The sequence below is a fragment of the Gadus morhua genome, chromosome 19, assembly GCF_902167405.1.
Source record: "Gadus morhua chromosome 19, gadMor3.0, whole genome shotgun sequence".
Lineage (NCBI taxonomy): Eukaryota > Metazoa > Chordata > Actinopteri > Gadiformes > Gadidae > Gadus > Gadus morhua.
The window spans coordinates 4,842,696-4,867,947 of NC_044066.1; the positions used below are offsets into that span (position 1 = coordinate 4,842,696).

General features: G+C 45.6%; 1 protein-coding gene across 1 annotated transcript; it reads right to left on the minus strand.

Annotated features, from left to right (window-relative positions):
* Positions 1–705: 705 nt before the first annotated feature.
* Positions 706–24,474, minus strand: atp8b5b (ATPase phospholipid transporting 8B5b). Its single transcript, XM_030341794.1, has 28 exons — positions 24,134–24,474; positions 21,798–21,879; positions 21,489–21,547; positions 20,878–20,991; positions 20,608–20,706; positions 20,229–20,290; positions 19,923–19,995; positions 19,493–19,563; positions 18,509–18,591; positions 18,170–18,328; positions 17,419–17,507; positions 16,779–16,972; positions 13,671–13,879; positions 13,136–13,179; positions 12,826–12,991; positions 11,961–12,149; positions 8,857–8,972; positions 7,983–8,147; positions 7,526–7,637; positions 7,220–7,325; positions 5,913–6,063; positions 5,159–5,342; positions 4,415–4,638; positions 3,971–4,054; positions 3,604–3,849; positions 2,482–2,620; positions 2,063–2,193; positions 706–1,103 (listed from the first exon to the last, which is right to left on the minus strand). Exons 2-28 carry the CDS (start codon positions 21,850–21,852, stop codon positions 816–818), a joined length of 3,612 nt encoding a protein of 1,203 aa, XP_030197654.1. The 5' UTR covers positions 21,853–21,879; positions 24,134–24,474; the 3' UTR covers positions 706–815.
* Positions 24,475–25,252: the final 778 nt, after the last annotated feature.

Here is a 25,252-nt window from a genome sequence, read left to right on the forward strand (position 1 = left end):
TACCTTAGGAGCAGACTGCTTTCTCCTTACTTCTCCTCCTCCTCTTCCTCTGTCCTCTAGGAGCACTGTGCCACCTCCTCCTCTGTCCTCTAGGAGCACTGTGCCACCTCCTCCTCTGTCCCCTAGGAGCACTGTGCCACCTCCTCCTCTGTCCCCTAGGAGCACTGTGCCACCTCCTCCTCTGTCCCCTAGGAGCACTGTGCCACCTCCTCCTCTGTCCTCTAGGAGCACTGTGCCACCTCCTCCTCTGTCCCCTAGGAGCACTGTGCCACCTCCTCCTCTGTCCCCTAGGAGCACTGTGCCACCTCCTCCTCTGTCCCCTAGGAGCACTGTGCCACCTCCTCCTCTGTCCCCTAGGAGCACTGTGCCACCTCCTCCTCTGTCCTCTAGGAGCACTGTGCCACCTCCTCCTCTGTCCCCTAGGAGCACTGTGCCACCTCCTCCTCTGTCCCCTAGGAGCACTGTGCCACCTCCTCCTCTGTCCTCTAGGAGCACTGTGCCGCCTCCTCCTCTGTCCTCTAGGAGCACTGTGCCACCTCCTCCTCTGTCCCCTAGGAGCACTGTGCCACCTCCTCCTCTGTCCCCTAGGAGCACTGTGCCACCTCCTCCTCTGTCCTCTAGGAGCACTGTGCCGCCTCCTCCTCTGTCCTCTAGGAGCACTGTGCCACCTCCTCCTCTGTCCCCTAGGAGCACTGTGCCACCTCCTCCTCTGTCCCCTAGGAGCACTGTGCCACCTCCTCCTCTGTCCTCTAGGAGCACTGTGCCACCTCCTCCTCTGTCCTCTAGGAGCACTGTGCCACCTCCTCCTCTGTCCCCTAGGATTGCTGGGCGGGCTGCTCCTCCTCCGGGACCCTGTTGAGGGCTGTGATGGGGCGGTACAGCTGGGGCTGGCCCTGGGAGAGGGGGGAGTCGGACTGGGGGAAGAGGAGGGCCGTGCGGATCTTCTGCGGGCGTCTCAGGAGGAAGCGGCCGGAGGTGACCAGCTCGCCGTAGCCCTGGGCGTGGGAGAAGGCGTAGCCGGAGCGCCGGGTGCTGATACGTCTGACTGGGGGCCGGCGAGGAGCAGGAGCCGGCAGCGCCTCCTTACGCACCTTGTGTCTCACCTGGAGGAGGAGGGAGACGGAGGGGACGAGAGAGGAGGAGGAGGGAGAGGGAGGGGAGGAGAGAGGAGGAGGAGGGAGACGGAGGGGAGGAGAGAGGAGGAGGAGGGAGAGGGAGGGGAGGAGAGAGGAGGAGGAGGGAGACGGAGGGGAGGAGAGAGGAGGAGGGAGAGGGAGGAGGGAAAGAGAGGGAGGTGGGAGAAGATGAGAAGGAAAATAATAAAAGCAGTTGGGTCTTTACACACTTTTGTTATAGTCAGCTAAAACATAAACCCAGCCACTTGTCCACCTGCCAGCATCTTATCTAGTGTATGGTCTCCTGTATTGTACATGCATTCATATCTTATATAAAGTACATTGTGCAAGTGTTTGTGGGGATGATGGCTGGTTTATGCAGCCTCACCTGACGGAGTCTGATTGGACTCTGGGGCTGGGTGAGGCTGCACACCAGTTGCACATTGAGCATCAGTGTGCATAGGTTAAACCAGACACCACACACACACACACTCGGATGGCTGCGGATCACCCTTTCCATGTTCATTATCACACCTTTGCAATACACCCATTTTTAAGACCCCCACCCTGCGTCCTTTGTCTGAAGGAGCCCAAAATAAGTCACCTAAATGGAGGGTGGCATGGACATTTGCTGCATACATAGCTAGTGTATAGACATACAGCACATATCTAAAGTATAATAAACGTAGAACATATTTAAGGTATAGAAAATAGTATTTATCTTATGTATATTGCATAGTACATATCTAGAGTATAGTACATACAGTACATATCTAGTATAGTACATACATATCTAGAGTAGTACATAGTATAAATCTAGAGCATGGTACATCACTAGTGTATAGGACATACAGTACATATATATATATATATATTATATAGTACATACAGTACATATCTAGAGTATAGTTCACATAGTGCATATCGTATGGTCCAGTAGCCTGTACCTTGTCGTTGATGGTGGGCCACAGCTGGATGAGTGTGAAGCGGTATGCGACCACGGGCAGAGCACAGAGGATGGAGGTGAGCAGGATGGTCAGCCACACGTTGGGCTGGTTCAGGGAGTTCCTCGCCGTGCCTGTCGAGGAACCGCGTCATCCCAACACGTCTCACATGCTCTGACATCATCTCCACCCCTCCCACATGCTCTGACATCATCTACACCCCTCCCACATGCTCTGACATCATCTCAACTCCTCCCACATGCTCTGACATCATCTCAACTCCTCCCACATGCTCTGACATCATCTCCATCATACACTAGCTGACATTACCACCCCTTTCCTCAGCTCATATGGTACATGATTGTATTTGCGGTTGTGAGATGCTGTTCAGGGCCGTAGCCAGCAGAGGGCACATCACTCACCAATGAAGGGAAAGGTGGAGGTGAAGATGAGAAACATGCCGTTGCTGTACATGGTGAAGGTGATGGCAAAGTAGGCAGACAGACTGCCCCACACAAAGAACTGATTCACCGCTGTCCAATAGTGGGTGTCCAGACTCAGCTTGGACAAACACAAAGATAACAGGTCACTCTCAGCTCACACCTTTCACGCATTTCTCTTTCTATTCCAGCACATCACATATATGATCTAACCGGTATGAGACCTCACCTGTACATTATCTGCCCTTTACATACCCTACCTGCTCATTAAATCACCCTGTAAATTACCTCACTGTTCCTTACCTACCCTGTATAAGACCTCACTGTACATTACCTCCCCTGTATATGACCTCACCTGCCCATTACCTCCTCTGTATAAGACCTCACTGTTCCTTTCCTCCCCTGTATATGACTTCACCTGTACATTACCTCCCCTGAATATGACCTCACCTGTACATTACCTCCTCTGGATATGACCTCACCTGTACATTACCTCCACTGAATATGACCTCACCTGTACATTACCTCCCCTGAATATGACCTCACCTGTACATTACCTCCACTGTATATTACCTCACCTGTCCATTACCTCCCCTGAATATGACCACACCTGCCGATTACCTCCCCTGTATATGACCTCACCTGTACATTACCTCCACTGTATATTACCTCACCTGCTCATTACCTCCCCTGCATTTGACCAAACCTGTTCATTACCTCCCCTGTATATATCCTCACTGTTCATTACCTCCCCTGTATATGACCTCACTGTTCATTACCTCCCCTGTATATATCCTCACTGTTCATTACCTCCCCTGTATATAACCTCACTGTTTATTACCTCCCCCAAATATGACATGACCTTGGTACGACCTCACCTATGCCTTTACCTCCCTGTGCATTCTCACCATTGTTAAGTTAAATTTGTGGTGCCTCTATTCTATTATTTACGATAGCCATTTATCTGTTTTAGAAATTTCTTTGTGTGTGGCGGGAGTTTCCCCGCGGTGGTGGTGATGCTGCAATGTTATGACGTGGAGGGCTTGAAATAAGCAGACTCAGCCAGTTGTATAGGAACAACTATTGAAATGAACCAACCCTCACCTGTATAGTGACGGCGATGAGCAGGCATGTCTGCGCCAGCAGGGCGAAGGACTGGTAGTCCACGATGTCCTTGCCGTCGTCGCGCACCGTGTCGTACATGGCGGCCCAGGGGATGAAGAAGAGGATGAGGGAGCTGTAGCAGCTGTGCATCATGCAGCGTACGAAGGCCTTCTTGCTGAAGTAGAGGTTCAGCTGCCCCGGGGAGTAGAGCTGGGGGTGCTGGGAGCTCCAGCGGTCGTTCACGTCCTGCACGCACCGTGAACCACAATCACAATCAGAATTACTTTTATTACATTATTGTACACAAGATTACAATTATTTGGCTTGGTTCCCCAACAGACACATAGCAGCAACAACACGTACGTACCTGGTCGAAGAGGCTCATTCCGAGGACTGGCAGAGCCGTGTAGACCAGGTTGTACAGAGTGATGAACCACTCGTCGTACACAGTCTGCAGGGGAGGACACACAACCACACAACCACACACACACACACACACACACACACACACACACACACACACACACACGCAAGGCTTAATTTCATTGGCTGAATGTTTGTTCAGGTTCACAAGGGCCTTCGTTGGGAATTTAACTGTTTAACGTGTCCTTCGTTTCAATAAGTCATCCTTCATCATTAGAGGCACAGGCCACAAAGTAGGCTCCTCCTCCTCCACAAGTTACTGCTAAAGCTAGCTACACAGGAAAACCGACTGCCACCTACTGGACAAAGTGTGAATGACAGCAGGTAATAAAAACGGACCACAACCAGATAACCCCTTTGAATCCACTCCGTCACGCTTCACACTCACCTGTGCCGAGAAGCCGCAGAAGAAGGCGTACCAGAAGTGGACGAAGGTGAAGGTGAAGTTCTTGTAGAAGAAGTAGCGGAGGAACTTGCACATGCGCAGGTAGGACCAGCGGCCGTGCACCAGCAGGAGGCGCTGCAGGTAGCGGAACTGGGCGAAGGAGTAGTCGCTGGACAGCACGGCCTGCATGCCCTCCTGGCCGGAGATCCCCACCCCGATGTGGGCCGCTAGAAGGGGCGGAGCATATGTATCAAATCAAATCAAACTATTTATATAGCGCCTTTCATACAAAATTGCAATCCAAGGTGCTTTACAATAGAATGCAAATAAAAAAAATTAAATAAAAGGGATTCAGAGAAAACTGTATTAAATAGGTATGTTTGAGGGTTTCCTTTAAAGGTCACAGATTGTGATGTCCTCAGCTGTCCTCAGGCAGTTGTGTAGGTAGGGGCGGGGCATTTAAAGAGAGAGGACATGGCACAGAGAGGAGGGTGGCGCGAGGAGAGAGAGAGGATGGGGAAACAAGAGGGCTTGGGGCGGAGTCAGGGAGAGTAAGGTTTGTTTAGAATTTAACATGTTTAACGTACACTTAGATATGGGATTTTCTTACTTTAAAAAAAGTCGCACAAGAAATCATCATCATGTAGTCGAGTGGCATGTAAATCAAAAGGCTCCTACATTGGGAGAATGTATCCACACCCTCTCTCATGCTATCACATAAGGCGGCGGGCTTCCCCCCAGTCTCACCCTTGATCATGCTGACGTCGTTGGCTCCGTCGCCGATGGCCAGCGTGACGGCCTGCTTGTAGTGCTTCACCAGCTCCACCACCTGGGCCTTCTGCAGCGGCGTGACCCGGCAGCAGATCACCGTCTGGCACATGCACGCCGTCCGCAGCAGCTCCAGCTCCAGGTCCTTTTCCAGGGCGTACGCCTTGGGAGAGGAATTGTGGGTAATGACGTTTGCAAAACAGGAAATGGATGTGGTGACGTCGCGCTTTGAGTGAATTTACACCCACTGAAACAGTTTACAACTAGTGCCTCACATTCACCCGTTTATGCTCCCATTCACACCGACAGTGGTGTCAGCCGTGTGAGGCAACAACCAAATGCCAGGAGCAGTTGAAGTTAGGGGACACCTCACCCCAACACACCAGGGAACGAACCAACTACAGGAACCGTTTGAGGGACTCCCGCTCCCAGAGTTTAATGGTTGATTTAGACATGCTGACTGACCACTGAGAGCATTATGTTCGCAATTGTGTTTTATTTTAAAGTTTATAGCTTTGCTTTAGGGATTTCTTTCCGCTTTAGTGCACTATGGGGTGAAATGGACCTAAGAAAATAAATGGCCTCGCCTTTGATGAGATGCATAGGCAGATGTTTAAAGATGAGTGTAAAAGAATGAGAGAAAGATGCCAAGATCAAAAGAGGATTAGCCAAAAGATTGTAGAACACAACACATGAATAGTTAATTTAGCTTCCTAGCAGTTGCCTCCCATACCAGGCTGTGTCCGTTGATGACCAGCGCGTACTCTCCGTTCACAGCCTCATCCTCCACCTTCCTGGTCTTCTGGCGCCAGAACAGGCCGGCCCGGGCCTCAACCACCACGGGCTTATCAGGAGCGTCTGGGCACATCGTCCTCCGGGCCTTCCTGCAACACAGGAGGACAGGGGAGTCAGTCAGTCAGTCATGCCGAGTAGCATAGGGAGTCCTGTTGGGTTGCCATCCTGGTTCCTCTCCTCGGTCCTACTCAGGGGCGGATCTAGCCATTTTGGGGCCCTAGGCAAAATATAGACATGGGGCCCTCATTTTTGAAACACGTACACAAAACAACTAACCATCCCAATACTCTTAGAATCGCAATAAACCCATAGTGCACTGCCACTCAACTCTCCACAGTAAAATCAGTTTCAGATTTCTCCAGCCTTTGCCAAAATTCCATGTTTATTACTCAAACGAGAGAGAGAGAGAGAGAGAGAGAGAGAGAGAGAGAGAGAGAGAGAGAGAGAGAGGTGTTTAGGTGTGCAAGTGGTTAAGTTCTCCATCTTCAAATGTCCATTTTCCCTGTTGCCTTCACCATTTCATGTGAGTAAAACAGTGTGTGTGTGTGTGTGTGTGTGTGTGTGTGTGTGTGTGTGTGTGTGTGTGTGTGTGTGTGTGTGTGTGTGTGTGTGTGTGTGTGTGTGTGTGTGTGTGTGTGTGTCTGTGTGTCTGTGTGTGAGTGAGAGAGAGAGTATGTGAGTGAGTGAGTGACTGAGTGAGTGGCAAAGCTGTGTGTGTGTGTGTGTGTGTGTGTGTGTGTGTGTGTGTGTGTGTGTGTGTGTGTGTGTGTGTGTGTGTGTGTGTGTGTGTGTGTGTGTGTGTGTGTGTGTGTGTGTGTGTGTGTGTGTGTGTGTGTGAGAGACAGAAAGCATTTGTAAACACAAAGACAGCTTTTTGTTTTCGTTTAGCACAACAACTATCATAATTCCGCCGCTTCATTTTCACCGAGTTGCATCCCTCTGCTTTGGTTTGAAGTAAGTTATTTCGCGCTGCGCGCGTTACTACGTAATCATATTCTGGACTAGTCCAATGCACAATGGAGGGGGGCATGTGTGCTGGAAAATTATTATTTAGGCCTTAGTTCGGCATTATGTTGATATTTTTGTTATTTTTTTCTACTAGAAATGTGTTTTTCTTTTTTACTTTACATAAGTAATGGCTGGGGGGGTCAGATTTGGGGGCCCCTAATAAAGACAGATTTGGTTGGGGCCCTAGGCACTTGCCTAGGTTTGCCTAATGGAAGATCCGCCACTGGTCCTACTTACTCCAGCTCTTCTCGCACACCCTCCGCCGTGTTGGCCGCGACGATGAACACCTCCGTCATGTCCTCCCGCAGCATGTTGCAGGCGTAGCCGATGTTTTCCGCCGTCTCTGTGGCAACACACACACATGCTGAGACCAGAGCCTTCCGGAACCTCCCAGAACCTCAATCCTACCAGATGGCCCGGCGCCTCCCTCTGTTTGAGGGAGTTTGCCGGGGTATGCTTGGGAACTGCGACTGTTGGCATGTTTGGCGCTTAAAACATTCCAATAATGTACATAATGAATTATCGCCATTCTCTTTTCCCCACCTTGTTTGTCCCCTGTCAGCACCCATATCTTGATGTCGGCTTTAGCCAGCTGCTCGATGGTCTGTGGGACGCCATCTTGGAGCTTGTCCTCCACCGCGGTCGCTCCCAGAAGCTGGAACCACAACACACACTGGAGTCAGAAAAAACGACTCTACCTTTAAGTGTACACTGTTAAAGCCTGTGTACCCACTTCACAGTAGAATTGCTCCCCAAAAACCAAAAAAAAAAGATATTTATATGAATACATTTTAAACTTAAAGCTGTGATCAAAACGGTTGCCGGACAAAGTAGCCGTCTTTCTTCTTCTCTGCCTGATTCAGTTTAAAAATGGTCATTCGAACCCAGGGTGTCTCGAACCCAGAACATTTCAGCTTCAAAATACATTAACCGACAGCGAGACTATCCTGCTTAATAACGATGAACTCAAACAGAAGTAAAACAAAGTGAGTGAGCGGACCATGAGGTCTTTCTCTATCTCCTCGTACAGCTCGTCCAGCCGCTCCTCCTTGCCATCCATGGCGATGTTGGCCTCATGGTGGCGCCGCCTCCAGTCCTCCATGTAGTCGTCGTCCAGGTCCTTGTAGGCCAGGGCCAGTGTGCGGAGGCCGTCCCCCGCATACTCCTGGACACACAAACAAGACAGTGTTCAGGAGACATTGAACCCAGGGAAGATGTTGTACCTCCACAGTAAATAGGCTGGTTATTCAGTATACAGGTGCATCTCAATGGATTAGGATATTGTGGGAAAGTTGATAATTTCAATAATTAAATTTAAAAAGTGAAACTCCCAAGTGAAATATTCAAATTTTACAGAATTTTGTGTGTTCATGAGCTGTAAGCCACAATAATCAAGATTGATGCAATGAAAGGCCTGAAATATTAAACTTTGGGTTTTGAGAATCTGTTCAACATATGAGTTTCACTTTTTAAATTGAAATATTGAATTAATTAACTTTCCCCAATATTCTAATTTATTGAGATGCACCTGTAAATATTCACAGTAAATATTGATTCTGATAATGTTAAAGCGTGTATAATTATTTTTTTAATTCACAGAAGGGAATAGAATATTATCTATAATATATATGTAGAGATGTATATATTGATATATAGTTCTCTATATATTGAGTATATACATAAGAATGCTTAATTTAGCGTGAACTTCTACAACATACTATACTTTAGGCCTACTTAAAATATTTGAATGATAAGCAATGACTGATGAAATAGAGAAAAAGTAGAGAACAAGTCCTCCCACATACAGTCCATCTTTGGATTCTCTCAGTACATAACGATGCCCAATTCACCGATCCTATGGTACTCATACTCACATTGAGATGGCTGGTGGTGGTGTCCTTCAGCTTCAAACACGAAGGGTGGAGCCTCTCGTACACGATGGTGTCAGCCCCCTTACAGAACAGGATGAGCTTCCCCTTGGGGCTACGCACTGGTGACCACACACACACACACATAGAGGTTAGAACAGCATTCATAATAATGCTATCAGCTGTATAGGGGGATTATTTGTTTATCAACACGGCGGATGCGCGAGCAGAATGATGGCAAAAGGCAAATTTGTTTCACCGGTTGCATGGTTATCTCTGTGTGGTTAATTGGTGTGAATGCTGCTAGCATTCACAGCTTTGAAATCCTACGTATTTATTTTTATTATTCCGCCACTTTTTTGTCGTGCAACTCCTTCGCCATACTTCAACGTAGAAACTTAATTCAAACATTAAAACGTTCAGCTCCATTAGGAATCGCGTGCTATTATTTTCTTATTGATATTCTTCATAATTCCCGAGATATTCAACTTTATTCACCGAAAATTGCCCCATTCACTCCCATTCAAAATTCAAAAAACGCTGATTCACCCTTCATCCGATTCAACACTTCCAACATTCAAACGTTCATAACTTGGTCAAATTTAAACCGTTTACCATCATTCAAAGAATTAAACAGATCTACACATTTGTATCTTCAATAATCTTCAAACAGAATTTCGATATCATTTATAGTTTTTCAGATTCACAGTTTTAGTTTTATTCCGGATTCGTTTTCAGTTGCTCTCACTCTAACCGTTTGCCATGGCAACATTTCGTTGACCAATCAGTGGTCTCCAACAGTCGATATTCAAATGAGGCTGATTCATCCTTGACTCGATTCAACCCTTCCAACATTCAAACCTTCATAACTTGGTCAAATTTCAACCGTTTACCATTATTCAAAGAATTAAACAGATTTACACATTTGTCTCTTCAATAATATTCAAACATAATTTCGATATCATTTATCGTTTTTTGAGATTCACAGTTTTAGTTTTATTCCGGATTCGTTAACCGTTTTCCACAGCTGTTGCTCGTTGACAATCAGTGGCGAGCGCACCACTCTGGAATCTGGTTAAAGCCAGTGTGGTGGAGGGTAGTGTAGTCTTTGTCATGGACTACAACAATGGACGTTAGCAGTGACGTTAGAGTTGACGTTAGCGCGGACGTTAGCGCTGACTTTAGCTCCGACGTTAGTGTTGACGTAAGCGTTGACGTTAGCGTTAGCGCAGACGTTAGCATTAGCGCTAAAGTTAGCATTGACGGTACCATTAGCGCTGACGTTAGCGTTGACGTTAGCATTAGCACTGAAGTTAGCATTAGCTCTGAAGTTAGCATTAGCGCTGAAGTTAGCATTAGCGCTGAGTTAGCATTGACGTTACCGTTAGAGTTGACGTTACCGTTAGCCCTGACGTTAGCATTAGCGCTGAATTAGCATTGACGTTAGCATTAGCGCTAACGTTTGAGTTGACGTTATCCCTGACGGTAGCATTAGCACTGGAGTTAGCGTTGACGTTAGCGTTGACGTTAGCGTTAGCATTAGCGCTGAATTAGCATTGACGTTAGCGTCAGCGCTAAAGTTAGGATTGACGTTGCCATAAGCGCTGACGTTAGCGTTGACGTTAGCGTTAGCGCTGACATTTGAGTTGACCTTACCGTTAGCGCTGAGGTTAGCATTCAAACATTAAAACATTCAGCTGCATTAGTACCATCTTGCTATTATATTTCCTAGATTCAGCGTCTTCATTCTACAGGCTTCATTCTACCTTCAAAATGTTCAGCAGATTTCCTTGATTCAGCGTCTTCATTCTACAGGCTTCATTCTACCTTCAAAATGTTCAGCAGATTTTCCTAGATTCAGCGTCTTCATTCTACAGGCTTCATTCTACCTTCAAAATGTTCAGCAGATTTCCTAGATTCAGCGTCTTCATTCTACAGGCTTCATTCTACCTTCAAAATGTTCAGCTGATTTCCTAGATTCAGGGTATTGATTCAACATTCAGCTTCAGCAGTAGAGCGGAGCATTTCAGCGTCAGCAGACTTTAGCAGTATGACTTCAAAACCATTCAACTCATTCATAGTTTATTCTACAGACTTCATTCTACCTTCAAAATGTTCATCAGATTTCCTAGATTCAGCGTCTTCATTCTACAGGCTTCATTCTACCTTCAAAATGTTCAGCAGATTTCCTAGATTCAGGGTATTGATTCAACATGCAGCTTCAGCAGTAGATCAGAGCATTTCAGCGTCAGCAGACTTTAGCAGTATGACTTCAAAACCATTCAACTCATTCATAGTTCATTCTACAGACTTCATTCTACATTCAAAATGTTCAGCAAATGTCCTAGATTCATTGTAACGATTCTTCAACGTGCAGCTTCAGCAGTAGAGCGGAGCATTTCAGCGTTAGCATTCACACCGCAATACCTTCAGGGATTGCAATTCTAGTTTGCAGTTGCGGTGTTAATTAGCGATTTTGTTAGCTTACTGTTACATTAAACTGTAATCAGAAAACGCGGTTATATGCTATAGACCCTATAGTGTCTGTGGTATAAAGGCTGGGACAAATTTCAAATTATAAATATGTACACTTTATGTTGAAAGCATAGCGTCGCGATTCCCATTGAAACGAATGGAGTGGTGATTATTCTTCAAAAGGAGAGCTCGTAAATTGGGAAAAATGAATTAAACTGTAATCAGGCAACGCGGTTATATGTTATAGACCCTAGACTCTAGGGTCTATAGACCCTCCTCGTCCTTGTCTTACATGTAGTCCTGTCTCACCTATCTCCCTGATCCTGTTTTACATGTGGTCCTGTCTCACCTATCTCCCTCCTCCTCCTGTCTTATATGTGGTCCTGTCTCACCTGTCTCCCTCCTCCTCCTGTCTAACATGTGGTTCCGTCTTACCTATCTCCCTCCTCCACCTGTCTAACATGTGGTCCTGTCTCACCTATTTCCTGTCTTACATGTGGTTCTGTCTCACCTGTCTCCCTCCTCCTCCTGTCTAACATGTGGTCCTGTCTCACCTATTGTATGTACTGTCTTACATGTGGTTCTGTCTCACCTGTCTCCCTCCTCCTCCTGTCTAACATGTGGTCCTGTCTCACCTATCACGGACATCCTCTTGCGGACGTTGTTGAAGTCCAGCACGGCCAGGAGGTCGTAGGTCACCTCCTGGCCCATCTCCATGATGCGGATGGACTCGGGGGTTCGGGATCGGAACACGAAGCCGAAGTTCCTGGCGGCCGTGACCAGGGCGCCCTCGTCTGGGGACTGGGCCTGGTAGTACAGCTCCCCTGGAACACACACGCACCGTGGGTGAGGAGGGGGGACAACAACCTCCTCCTCCTGCTGTTGGTGGTCGGGGAGAGACAGGGGCATCCTGGTATATACAGGTGCATCTCAATGAATTAGAATATTGTAGAAAAGTTAATTAATTTCAATAACTCAATTTAAAAAGTGAAACTCATACTGTATATTAATTCATGAAAACTGTTTTCATGAGCTGATTAATCATCAAGTTTAATAACGATAAAGGCTTGAAATATTTCACTTTTGGTGTAATAAATCTATATAATATATCAGTATTACTTTTTTTAAATTGAAATATTGAAATGAAGCTTTTCCACAGTATTCTAATTCATTGAGATGCACCTGTATTATGTTTTAATTGTATAGGATATCATGTCCATCATGTGAAATGTAATTATTAATTAATTGACATAGCACTTTGCACCTTTAGGAGAAAGCCCTGGCACGGTCACCTCGTGCACATATGTTGATGAGGGCATCTGATTTACTTTGGTCTCAGGACCTATCAAATCAATAAAGTTTTCTCCTTTTCATTCTTGAAACACGCTAATGATCAACACAGCAGACCAAACAGCAGCAGACTGTATATACAATGCTAATGCTAACGGCAGCCCACTCTGGAGCAATCCCGGGGGGGGGGGCACCAGAGAGGGTCCTCACCCTCGGTCTTCTCCTCGGGCATGACGGTGTGGCAGAGCGCCAGCAGACGGAAGAAGTGCTGGGCGGCGAGGTCCCCCTCCCTCACCAGCTCCACCAGGCTGGGGTCGTGGAACACAAACTTGGGGTCGGCCAGCTCGTTCCAGGTGAAGTCCACCGTCTGGGTTTTCTGTAGTCACCAGGAGACCACTCAGTTCAGTTCAGTTCAGTACTTTATTTTTCCCGCAAGTTTTAACGCTACTATACTTTAACACTAACACTGCAACTGCAGTTCACGATGTTGGAATGAATGGCGAAGAATTGTACAGCTTACGTCCGTAATTTCAACTCGTTGTCCCGTAAAGTCAACCACCTCCCCTGGGGAAAAAGAAAAAAAACGATTTAAACATGAATTCATTAAGTTTCAACCCAAAAGAATATATGTCTTTCTAATATCAAAAAAGTGCAAAAAAATGCTGTATCTTCAACAAAATAAATAAAGTTTCTACCAATACCTCCAAATGTGATTGGACAATATTTTTGGTATATTCTCCCAAAAAATTAATAAATAATGATATGATTGAATGGTTAGCTTAAATCCCAATATTGATTTGCATCTACATTTTAGGGATATTGCTGATGCTTTTATCCAAAGCATCTTACAACGATTCATTCACACATCGACGGTAGAGTCAACCACGCAGGGCGACAGCCAGCTTGTCGGGAGCAGTCAGGCTGAGGCGTCCCCTCGACACTGAGCTAGTAGGAGCTGGGGATCGAACTTGCAACCTTCCGGTTAGAAGTGAACCCGCTCTACCTCCTGCCGACCTATTCCCGCATGAGGCGGGAGACTTCCCCGATGCTCCTACCGTAGGACTTCCCGTTGATAGAGCACTTGTTGAAGGTCATGATGTTCTGGGTGAGGGTCCCGGTCTTGTCACTGAAGATGTACTTGATCTGGCCCAGCTCCTCGTTCAGTGTGGTGGTCCGGGCCTGTGCCGGAGTGTCGCTCTTGGGGTAGTACATCTTCCTGTCCCAGTCGATGTAGAAGCTGTTGCCCAGACGGATGATCTCCACACTGAGGTGGGACACCCACACACACAAATCAATCGTTATATTAAATGATTATTAATAAGGAAAATAATGAGGATGATATCTTTAGATCAGCTTTTTTATGTAGCATCTTTCATACAGATAATGCCGCTGCATTCATCAGCATAAAAGTGCTGTACAATACAGCGCAAAACCCGTAGACTCTAGACGTCTAAAGCATTAGCAAAGTACGACACACTGCAGTGCAAAATAAAGAAAAAGGAAGATCAAAATCTAAACCATAATTGATCAATACATAAATTCAGCAAAGAGTAATAGTAATTGAAAGCTATTCATTGTTCTTATAAAATGCTAATTAACAGCTTAATCAAAGAGTTTTAACTTGGGGCTACAGATGTTTACTGAGCTCCCCTGATTTCTTGAGGTAAGCTACTCGACAGTTTAGGGGAATAATTGATAAAGGCAGCAGCGCCAATATTGTTGTCCCACACCTAAGTTCTCTTTAGGGTGTACAGTTTGTCAGTTAGTCAGTTAGGGAGGCTTGATCAGTTCTTCAGCATGAGCATACAACTGAGTTAAAGCTGGCTGTACCTTGGCGATCTTACCGAAATGAAAAGAGGTTGTTTTGGTCACCTTGCTAATGTGGGACCCAAATCAAATCTGAGTCCAAGAAATCAAGGGAGTCCCTGTTGTTTTGAAGCCCAACTCAATGTTTTCAATGATTCAATGATCTCAATGATTTCAATTTTATCCTCATTAAGCTTTATGAAGTTATTGCTCATCCATTATTGACAGTAGCATTAGTATAATTTGGTTCAACAGAGATGTATGTTTGGATTAACACCCCAATAGCTATTTTAGTTTACAGTGGTGATAATGTAACCAAGAAGTAGCTTATTCACTGAGAATAGTAAAGGACTAAGACAACTTCCTTGTGCAACACCAAAACATATATGAGGCTCTCCAGACTGACTGAGAAAGTTCTCCCTGTAATATATTTAAAGGACATATATTACATTATGATTCCTTAGGACGCAGTCAGACAGACCAACTCAATGTGGAAGACGATGAGGAACTTGTGATAAATCTGTCTTATGCTGCACTTAACTCCAAGAGAACCAGACCTTATTAGTGTCAGGGTTTAGTCTGGCGTCACAAAGAGCAGTAAGTGAAGTTACATTTTTATCTGTGACCAATTACCAATGCAGTGATTTTTCTACGTCAGAAAATTCTAAATCAATTCAAAGCCATGTGAGGATTGTGGTGTTTGGCTGGTTGAGGCCGCCTCACCTGACCTAAGTCAGGCTGATTAGAATCTGGGTGAGGCTGCACACCTGTGGTGCATTGGCTAATACACACACCCACACACACGTTAGCACGGACCACCTGCTCTGCTGGTTACCTTTTGCCAACTAGCCAATAATGGCGTTACATCATCTCCCTGTTGTGCTTTGTGTCGGAAGAGCCCAGCAAAGCCAATTAGATGGCGTGTGGCAGGGTCTACTTCCACTCTCCAGACACCTCCCCAAGGTCTACTTCCACTCTCCAGACACTTCCCCAAAGTCTACTTCCACTCTCACTTCCCCAGTCTCAATGAAGCATTGGTCTGTCTGCTGCCATGCCGTCTATCGAGGCAGCCTCTTGTGGAGGCTGTATTTTTGTATGAAGTTAGCAGTAAAATAGTCTGGATTGAGACAGCCTTCAAAGGCAACATAATGAGTCACTACATCATGGTGTCGCAAAAATACAGAAAGTCCTTTCAAAATCAATTGTAGCAAAAGCAGTAGCAAGCTTCTTATTTGATATAACTTAGATTTTTACAAGAATACTGGGCTTTTTTCGGCTTTTTTTTTGAGCAGGTGCAGGGGATTGTGGGACATCTTGACAAACCAAGGATATGTTCACTCTGCCTCAAAACCTGCCTCGTTGGAGGAACCTCGGCAGGCAGTGTTTGTTGTAAACATTAGAGTGAGCCATGAGTCAACCTCTCCCCAATGCAGCCTATTCAGGCAACATTTTAATCGTTTGGGACACAGATGTGTGTTCGTTGACGGGTTGAAGCCGCCTCACCTGGCCTGAGTCAGGCTGATTAGACTCTGGGGCTGAGTGAGGCTGCACACCTGTGGTGCATTGGATAATCAAGACACAGACGCACACACACATGAGAGGAGAGTTCTCCTCTCATCTGTGTCATGTCAGCATTTAGCATGTTCCCCCTGCTCTGCGGGTTACCTTTTGCAAACTTGCAATCAACTGGTGTTACAACGTCTACCTTTGTTCTGCGTGTCAGAGGAGCCCAGCAGAGCCACTTATTGGGTGTGGCTGGCAGGGTCTAGTGCTACACTTAGGTCCAACAATATACTCTTTGAACCAAATATTTAACTAGCATAAATGGACTCCTGTGTAGTCCAGAGTGTCGTGTCATCCAAAGCATCTCTTTTAAACTCCATAGAAGAAACCTGGTTTCAAGAAGTTATCTTTTGTAAAAGTTGATAACAGATCCAGCATCTAATAGAGGCAACTTTGTGAGGAGGCATGACTTTTGCCATCGTTGTCCGTGTTGCCATCTCAGTGATCATTTTTGCCCTAAAAAATAACTAAAACCTCAGCTAAAACAATGCAATGCTGGTTGTTGCAAACCAATACTTTGTTAAGCGGATAGTAGAAATAGAGAAAAGAAAAATACAAAATTAAAAGAAAGATAGAAATGAAGTAGAGAGCGTCGAACCCCAACCTTGTTAATGAGCACAGAGTGAAATATTTGGAAATGGAAATGGAAAATTTCACGACCAGTTACTATTCTAAGAACCACACAAATGACAAGATTAACATGAAAGAACTCAAATTGGAATCCTCCTCGAAGTTAAACACTAATTAGTATAAAGTAATTATATTGTCCACCACCAGGGGGCTTCTGAACCAACCTGACGTAGAGCGAGATGGGCACCACGGTGTTCAGGATGATGACGTAGGACCAGAAGGTCAGGAAGGCGGAGAATCCGGCGTTGACGCCGTTCGGGCGCGGGAGGAAGGCGATGAACACAGAGCCCTCTCTCACCTCCCAGATAGCGTTACCCACCGCCAGGATGCTGCACATCACGGCCAGAAAGCCAAAGATCTGGAGAGGAGAGGGGCACTCCAACTTTATTGATGCATCAAAAGCCCTTAGTGCATTATTTAATAAAAGAGAATTGTCAATGGACTGCATTTATACAGCACTTTGCTAACCAGTGGCCAATCAAAGCGCCTTACAATCATTGCCTAACATTCACCCATTCATGCACAGACGGTGGAGTCCACCATGCAACAGCCAGCTCATCAGGAGCAGTCAGGGTGAGGTGTCTCGGCACTCAGCTAGGAGGAGCCGGGGATCGAACTAGCAACCTTCCAGTTACCAGCCAACCCGCTCTACCTCCTGAGCCACATGCCGGCCTGTAACAACAGCGGGTGTGTGTGTGTGTGTGTGTGTGTGTGTGTGTGTGTGTGTGTGTGTGTGTGTGTGTGTGTGTGTGTGTGTGTGTGTGTGTGTGTGTGTGTGTGTGTGTGTGTGTGTGTGTGACCTACACACAGAACCAGCACGTTCATGAGGCCGTCGATGCTGGTCCGTTTGAACACCGTCTTCCCAGAGCTCTGCATCAGCTTGGTATCCGGACCTGAGGACAGGAAACATGGACAGAAAATGAAGTCATCTCAATATTTTTATGGATTATTTATGGGTTCAAAATCCCGGAAAAGTTGGACCATTGACATCGTTAATGATCGGTCAAACTGTTTCCTATTGTTTTGCAGTAACCGATGGGATGTTGCATGCTGGGTATTTTCACAACCCACGTAAGATCAGAAGCTACTCTCTCATTTGAGAGGTGTGCCAGTGTGGGGGATCCCCTTTAAAAGTACCTAAGATGTTATAATAACATTTGATAAGAACTGTGACAGTTTGTTAAATGTATGATATGTAATTTCTCCCGCTAGCAATCTGTCAGGTTAAACTGACGTAAAATAGACTGATATTTAATTATCATATCGATAAGTTTGATCTCTACTGGCATGTTTACCAGTAGAGATCGTGTTTAGTGAGTAAGTAAGCCTTTGACATGCAACCACTTCAGACATAACAGACCGCTAACTTCAATCTACAGATTTACTGATTTCTCTGGGTTTGAACATTGTCGGAAACATTTGGAATACTATAAGTACACAACTCAACAAAATACATAACATAATCCTTTTTAGATGTTACTTATCAGTGCTACTTATCAGTAGCAGTTATTTTATACGCAGTACCACCAGCGCCCTGCAGGGTTCAGTGTTTTACCTCCGAAGACGACGAGGCCGAAGCACCATTCGGTGTTCCTAAGTGTGCAGCCTCGCAGCAGCACCTTGTCGTTGTCCAGCGCGTACGTCTGCCCGTTCACAGTCAGCGTGCCCTTGAACTTGTCCAGGCGGTTGTTGGGGGGCTCACAGCGCACCTCCCCTGTGGGGAACACACATTTCAAAATAAAAGTCCTCCAAAAAAGTAAATTTGACTGACAAATCTATTCATATTAAAGCAGGGAAATGGTACACACTTTATTACACACCACTTAGTAGCAACAACTTTATTTAAACTTTATTTAATGACCCTTTACAGTTGGTGTGTGTGTGCGTGTGTCACCTTTGAAGCTTCCAAGCCCGGGGATGCTGTCGCCGATATCTCCTGTCACCGTAAGGGCCTGTTTCACCTTCAGGTTGGTCTCCCTAGACACACACACACACACACACACACACACACACACACACACACACACACACACACACACACACACACACACACACACACACACACACACACACACACACACACGACAGAAAGTTCAGATCCCGGCATTATATTACCTGCTATAAAAGTGTAACTGAACCCACTGTTTTAGCTCCAATTCAAACACTATGAGATTTAAAAAAAAGCATTGTGATGCTTCTTTTAATTTCATTTGTATATATAAATGAAGTTTCATCCGTCAGGCATTTACCACTGGATTGACAAAAACTTGCTTTTGCAAGCTGATGTTGAGCTTAAGTGCAGGGCTCATGGATCATTTTGGAACTTACCCACAAAGGAAAAGTGTCCAACCATGAGGACAAATGCTACCTCCTTGACTGCATTATTGGCTCCACTAATTTATGCCAGTCAGCCTTTTCCCACATGAAGATTATTAAGTCTGAGAGTCAGTGTATACCATATGAAATGTGCAATACAAATAAACTTGACTTGACTTGACCAAGTGCAAATACCTTTCAACTATGACTGATGGTAATTTGAAAGCCTTCTTGAGAACAACTACCAGCAGCTACTGTCCGGACGATGCAACCCTGGCTGACTCCATTCAGTGCAAGTCATCAGAGCATGGACTCAGTTTATATTAATAAATAGATGTTGAGCATTTCTTTATGTAGGTAGATCATTTTGAAAGTAGCTTGCAAGCCCAAAAGGTGTGGGTATCCCTGCTTTAAAGGATGGTCTTATTTTAGGACCAGGGACGACATGTCTGGGGGTCATACATCCATATCAAAACGAGTAGACCTTCCACTGCACATTTAAGTCCTCCAGCATCCCAAAAACCACTAGAATAAACAAGTAGAATAAAAAGTGATGCCATACCCGTCCAGCTCAGCCGTTTCTATGTAGACCAGGTTCAGAGGCTCGCTGGAGGTCAACAGCAGCAGATCAGCCTGGGATAGACATTCAGAGAGACTGATGGTCAGACAGAACCACAGACAGACAGCCACAGACAGACAGACCCAGAACGACAGCCAGACGGACGGACCCCGAAAGACAGCCAGACAGACGGACCCAGAAAGACAGCCAGACAGCCATAAAGCGACAGACAGACAGACAGACAGACAGACAGACAGACAGACAGACATGCATCCAATGACCGACAGACGCACAAACACAGACAGACAGACGGCCAGATAGACACACAGACGGCCAGACAGATGCACAGTGACAGACAGATGAACAGACAGACTTAGAGTGACAAATACATGAACGCACGGACATACAGACAGACAGAGAGATCCGTACTCACCGTAACAAACTGGTTGTTCTCCAGTTTGATGACGTCTCCAACCTGAACATTCATCCACTTCTCACTCCGTAGTCTGGGAGGAGAAGACATGCAAGAAGCATGTTTAAAAAGGAAGAAAGACATAACACACACACACACACACACACACACACACACACACACACACACACACACACACACACACACACACGCACACACACACACACACGCATAGAGACACATGCGCAAGCAGCATGTTTTGAATATTTTCACTCCAGTGAACTTTAGACTTCCAGGGATTTGGAGACTTTGAAAGTGGGGACTCACTCTCCATCGATGAGGACGTCCACACGACGGTTGTTCACCTGCTTGTCGCTTCTGTGCCGGTTCTGATTTGTCGGGAAAATTACCAGGTGAAGTCATGAATTCATCGTTCACCCAATTCAACCATAAACCAAAGACTATTCGCTTTGATCAATAAAGCGGAAGTTTGCCTCTAAGCGATGGTGTCGATGAAATTACAAGTACCAATACAAGCAGTACTTTCTGTTATCTACCTTAATTGACAAGGATCACCATAATAATGATAATAGTAAAAGATACATTTTATACATCAACTTATGAATACATCAAGTAACATAACAAGTGTTTATTATCATCGTGATCATCATGATGGCGGTAATAAATAGTATCTGCCGTCCCTTACGATGTCATCGCTGGCGTCTTTGACGGCAGTCATGGTGAGAACCAGAAGGAGAGGAACCACCGTGGTGAACCAGGAGAGGGACGAGATCTCAGGGATTAACTGGGGACCAACACACACACACACACACACACACACACACCACACACACACACACACACACACACACACACACACACCACACACACACACACACACACACAGGTAGGTAGGTAGGCAGGCAGGTTGATGGATAGGTATCTAGGTAGGTAGCTTGGTGGTGTGGAAACATACCTGCAGTATCAACAAGACCAGGAAGTAGGCGTTGGCCAGCCTCTGGAACTGTTCAAAGAGGTTGAGCGGTAGGAAGCTGAAGACATTGTACTTAGAGGTCCTGATGGCATTGTCCTGGGAAAGAAGAACAGAGTGCATGTTTAAAGAGACATGTACATGCACTGTAGTGCACGTACAAACATACATGTACACGCGCTGTAGTTCACACACAAACATACATGTACACGCGCTGTAGTGCACGTACATGTGTGCTACATGGAACACGGGCCATTCAATTCAGCGCAGTGATTCATGTTCCTGCTTGGTATTAAGCAAACTATATACATGGGCCAGATAAACAGATGGAGAGAAAGATGTCTAAATGAACCGTATATGGTGACCCTAAGCTGAATGAGCTGAGCATACACAACACAATGTTCAATAACTGAAGACACGGTGGTGCCATGAGGGTTTGCTGATCGCGCCAACTAATAAAGAATCATTGCAATACGGAACAGGAAGTAGAGATAGTGGCCAGTGAGGGGAGGCGAGATGGGGAGGAGGCGACAGTTGGTTCATCTCAGAAAGAAAGGTTTATATTGGTTATGGTTGGTTAGAGATTGTCCACTCACAGCGTACTGATAGGGGAGGTTCAGAGGTCGGTTGTTGGCATGGATGTACCGCTCTTCCTCTTGAACAGGAAGTGACATCATGAATAAGGAAACAATGTGAGGATACAAATCAATGACTACAGCTGCTAATACTTCTAATTATAATAATAATACAGTTAATAATAGGAACACTTTACTACTAATACTTATGCCAATAATACAATAAATATATTAACAGCAATAGTATAATCACATGCTATAATTCGGCTATGCTAATAATATACACACACACACACACACACACACACACACACGGAGGGAGCTTCTTACCTTTTTCCCTTTTTTTCCCACACAGGGACTCAAAGTATGTCAACAATGAACCCATGGTCAGATCAGTGATGTCATGCTACACCTATAAAGTGAACAGTGATGTCATACTACACATAAAGAAAGAATAGTGATGTCATACTACACCTAGACAGAGAGCAGTGATGTCCTACTACACCTAGACAGAGAGTAGTGATGTCATACTACACTTAGACAGAGAGAAGTGATGTCATACTACACCTAGACAGAGAGAAGTGATGTCATACTACACCTAGACAGAGAGAAGTGATGTCATACTACACATAGACAGAGAGAAGTGATGTCATACTACACCTAGACAGAGAAAAGTGATGTCATACTACACCTAGACAGAGAAAAGTGATGTCAAACTACACATACACAGAGAACAGTGATGTCATACTACACGTAAACAGAGAACAGTGATGTCCGGGAGTTTCCGGGAGGTTCGGAGGTTCGGAGCATAAGCTCGGAGGAAAGTGCTTTGAACATTCTGTTGGGTCTGAGTTCAAAGATTTGTGTGGAAATAAAGCAACCCAAATCCTCCGAGATCACGTCACAACAATTGCTGCCCATTTCATTGATAGACTAAAGTGAACTTGCAGCAAGCACTAAGAGCGAACTTAACATCCATTCTAACGTTTGCATTACGATATAGCTTACAATTATAAACATCACCTGATACATTTTTCGCTCATGTTCAACCATCGCAAGCAGTTCTAATAACTGTTCATCTGATTCGGCAAAGAAGCGCAAAGAGGTTCCTGCGGGCATCCATACTTGTTGCTATGAAGTCTAGTCTCACTCACAAACCGGTTTTATGCCATAGCCTAAGAACTTCTGAGAGGCGTTTCCTGAACACTTTGTTTCGGAAGTGAAGGTGTACGTAAACACGCAAGAGCTTCCGAACCTCCGAGCTGTTTTGAAAGCGGCAAGAGAGCAGGGACGTCAAGATGTCACCTCACTTCAACAGATGGGTGGACCAAAATGGCGGGTAGGTAGGCATGAATAGCGAGATAGATTGACACACAGATAGATAAAGAGCTGCAGAGAGACATACAGCAAGGTAGGTAGATAGATCGATAGATATAGATGTAGCTAGGTAGGTAGATAGATCGATAGATAGATATAGAGGTAGCTAGGTAGGTAGATAGAATGATAGATAGATATAGACGTAGTGAGGTAGGTAGATCGATAGGTAGTCGGTTCAATATAGAAGTATGTGAATCGGTAGAGAGATATTTAGTGAAGAACTTCGTACTACCTATCCCAGAAAAGTTGAATCTAAACGACGTTTGAATCGTAATGAACCCATGACCTCCTCGTACATTTATAAATATATAGAGCTTATATGGCTTGGTTATCATGAGATGGCGGCCACTCCCTCTCTTCTTCGACCTTTAGTACGTTCAGAGCACCTGCCTGTAGATAAGCCAGCCGTCCAAGGTGAGGCAGAATCCGTCCAGAATCATAGAGCTGCTCCTATGGCTTCATACACTCAAAGTCACGGCTATCATCTGATCTGATCTGATCTATACTTCAGTCTACATACTCTTTACTAACTCAGAGTCACAGCTATCATCTGACCGGATCTAAACTTCAGTCTGCATACTCTTTCTCGCTGGGTTGAACACAAAAATGTATACATTTTATAATATACGTAAACATTTGATAAATGCTGCCATTCACGTCAGTTTAATCTGGATCGGTAGAATCATTCGATGGAATCACTTCATCGTTCACTGAATGTCCAAATACATGAAAGACACCCCCATGTTGGTCACATCTTATTTAAACAACCACAAGATTGAAAGCCTCCAGAACTTTATACATGAAAACAATTTAGCTTAAATGATTGAGGCTGAAGTTTCAGTGAACTATCTGTGAAAAATTGATGCTCCTAATACAACAGAGAGAAACTTATAATGTATCCAAACATCTGCAATTAAATGCTGTATTCTATATATATATATATACACACACATATACGATGCCTGGCCCAGTGATATGAATAGGTTATTTATAGTTTAATAACGATTCAGTTTCCACCACAAACCCATTCATATCCTCAAGCCACATCACATCACTGCAGTGGTCCACCATAACCACAGCCATGGCCATATTTCCTCAAGTCAAGTCACAGGTTTCCCTCTCTTCCTTATCTCATCAGATCAGCTCCAAGTTCATGTGCCCAGTAGGAGTCGACCTAGTGACCAGACCCTGGTGCTGTGATCCCACCCCTGTGCCCGGTCCCTCCAGTCAGGTGCCCCGGTGGAGGTGGAGGTGGAGGTGTGCGGTCGGGTAAATGACGAGACACGTACCTGGGGAGGAATTCTGGTTTCCCGGAGTCCTTCAGGAGCCGTGGAGGAGCGTTGGGACGGAGGCTTAGGACACAAGGGAAGGGGAATTACAAACACACACGGTCGGACGCACTCACCAACACACACACACAAACGTCATAAAAGCAGGAACCGACGGAAGTAAAGCACAACCGCTCTCTCCCTCCCTCTTGGATAAGGGGCGACCGAGGAGCGCGAAGGCACGTCTTTTTTCTCTCTCTCTTTACAACAACAGGTGCTCACACACTGAACCCGCCCCCTCGCCCAGGTAGGGGATCCACAGGTGGGTTACAGAGAGAGAGAACGAAAGGGGAGGGGGGAGTATATATAGAGAGTGAGAGACTGAATGAGAGAAAGACAGAGACAGAGACAGAGAGGTGTGTGTGTGTGTGTGTGTGTGTGTGTGTGTGTGTGTCCACCACCGTACCACCGGTGTAGCGCGGGCTATTTCTCCTCATGCATCCAATCAGCGCCTGAGCAAACAGAACAAGCGATCTTTGGACTCTCCAACTGGATGGTTGGAGAGAGAGGGGGGGGGGGGGCAGTTTAACAACAATACGATAGGGGTAGGAGGAAGGTGAAGGACTCCAGCCAACCAGAGAGCCTGGCCATGTGTGTGTGTGTGTGTGTGGGGGGGGGGGTCTCAGCCAGGTATATATACCACGCCCTTGGCATTGCATGCATGTGTCCAGCACCAGGAAATACCTGGGGCCAGGTCACCAGGTCCTCTCGACCGCAGGTTCGATCCTACACTTACTCTACTCCTTTGGTCACCTGTTTCACAAATCAATAATTCATCAATCATTTCCCAGCTCTTCTGGGTGTCGACGGGGTGGATGCTTATGTACATCCCCAACCTTTCAGTAATGGAATTTAATACGCTGTCCCGAGCACAAAGAGCCCCAGTGTGATTCAGGAGGCAGGCCTCCAGCTGACCCAGCAGGTGAATGACTTATTGTCCGCATAAACCCGTGTGTGTGTGTGTAGGTGTGTGTGTGTTACCTCCTTCAAAGCAATTAGCAATTTATTTATAAGCATGCATCATAAATATATATTTATCATATCCGTGGAAAATCTCTATACACCCGAAAGCATTCAATA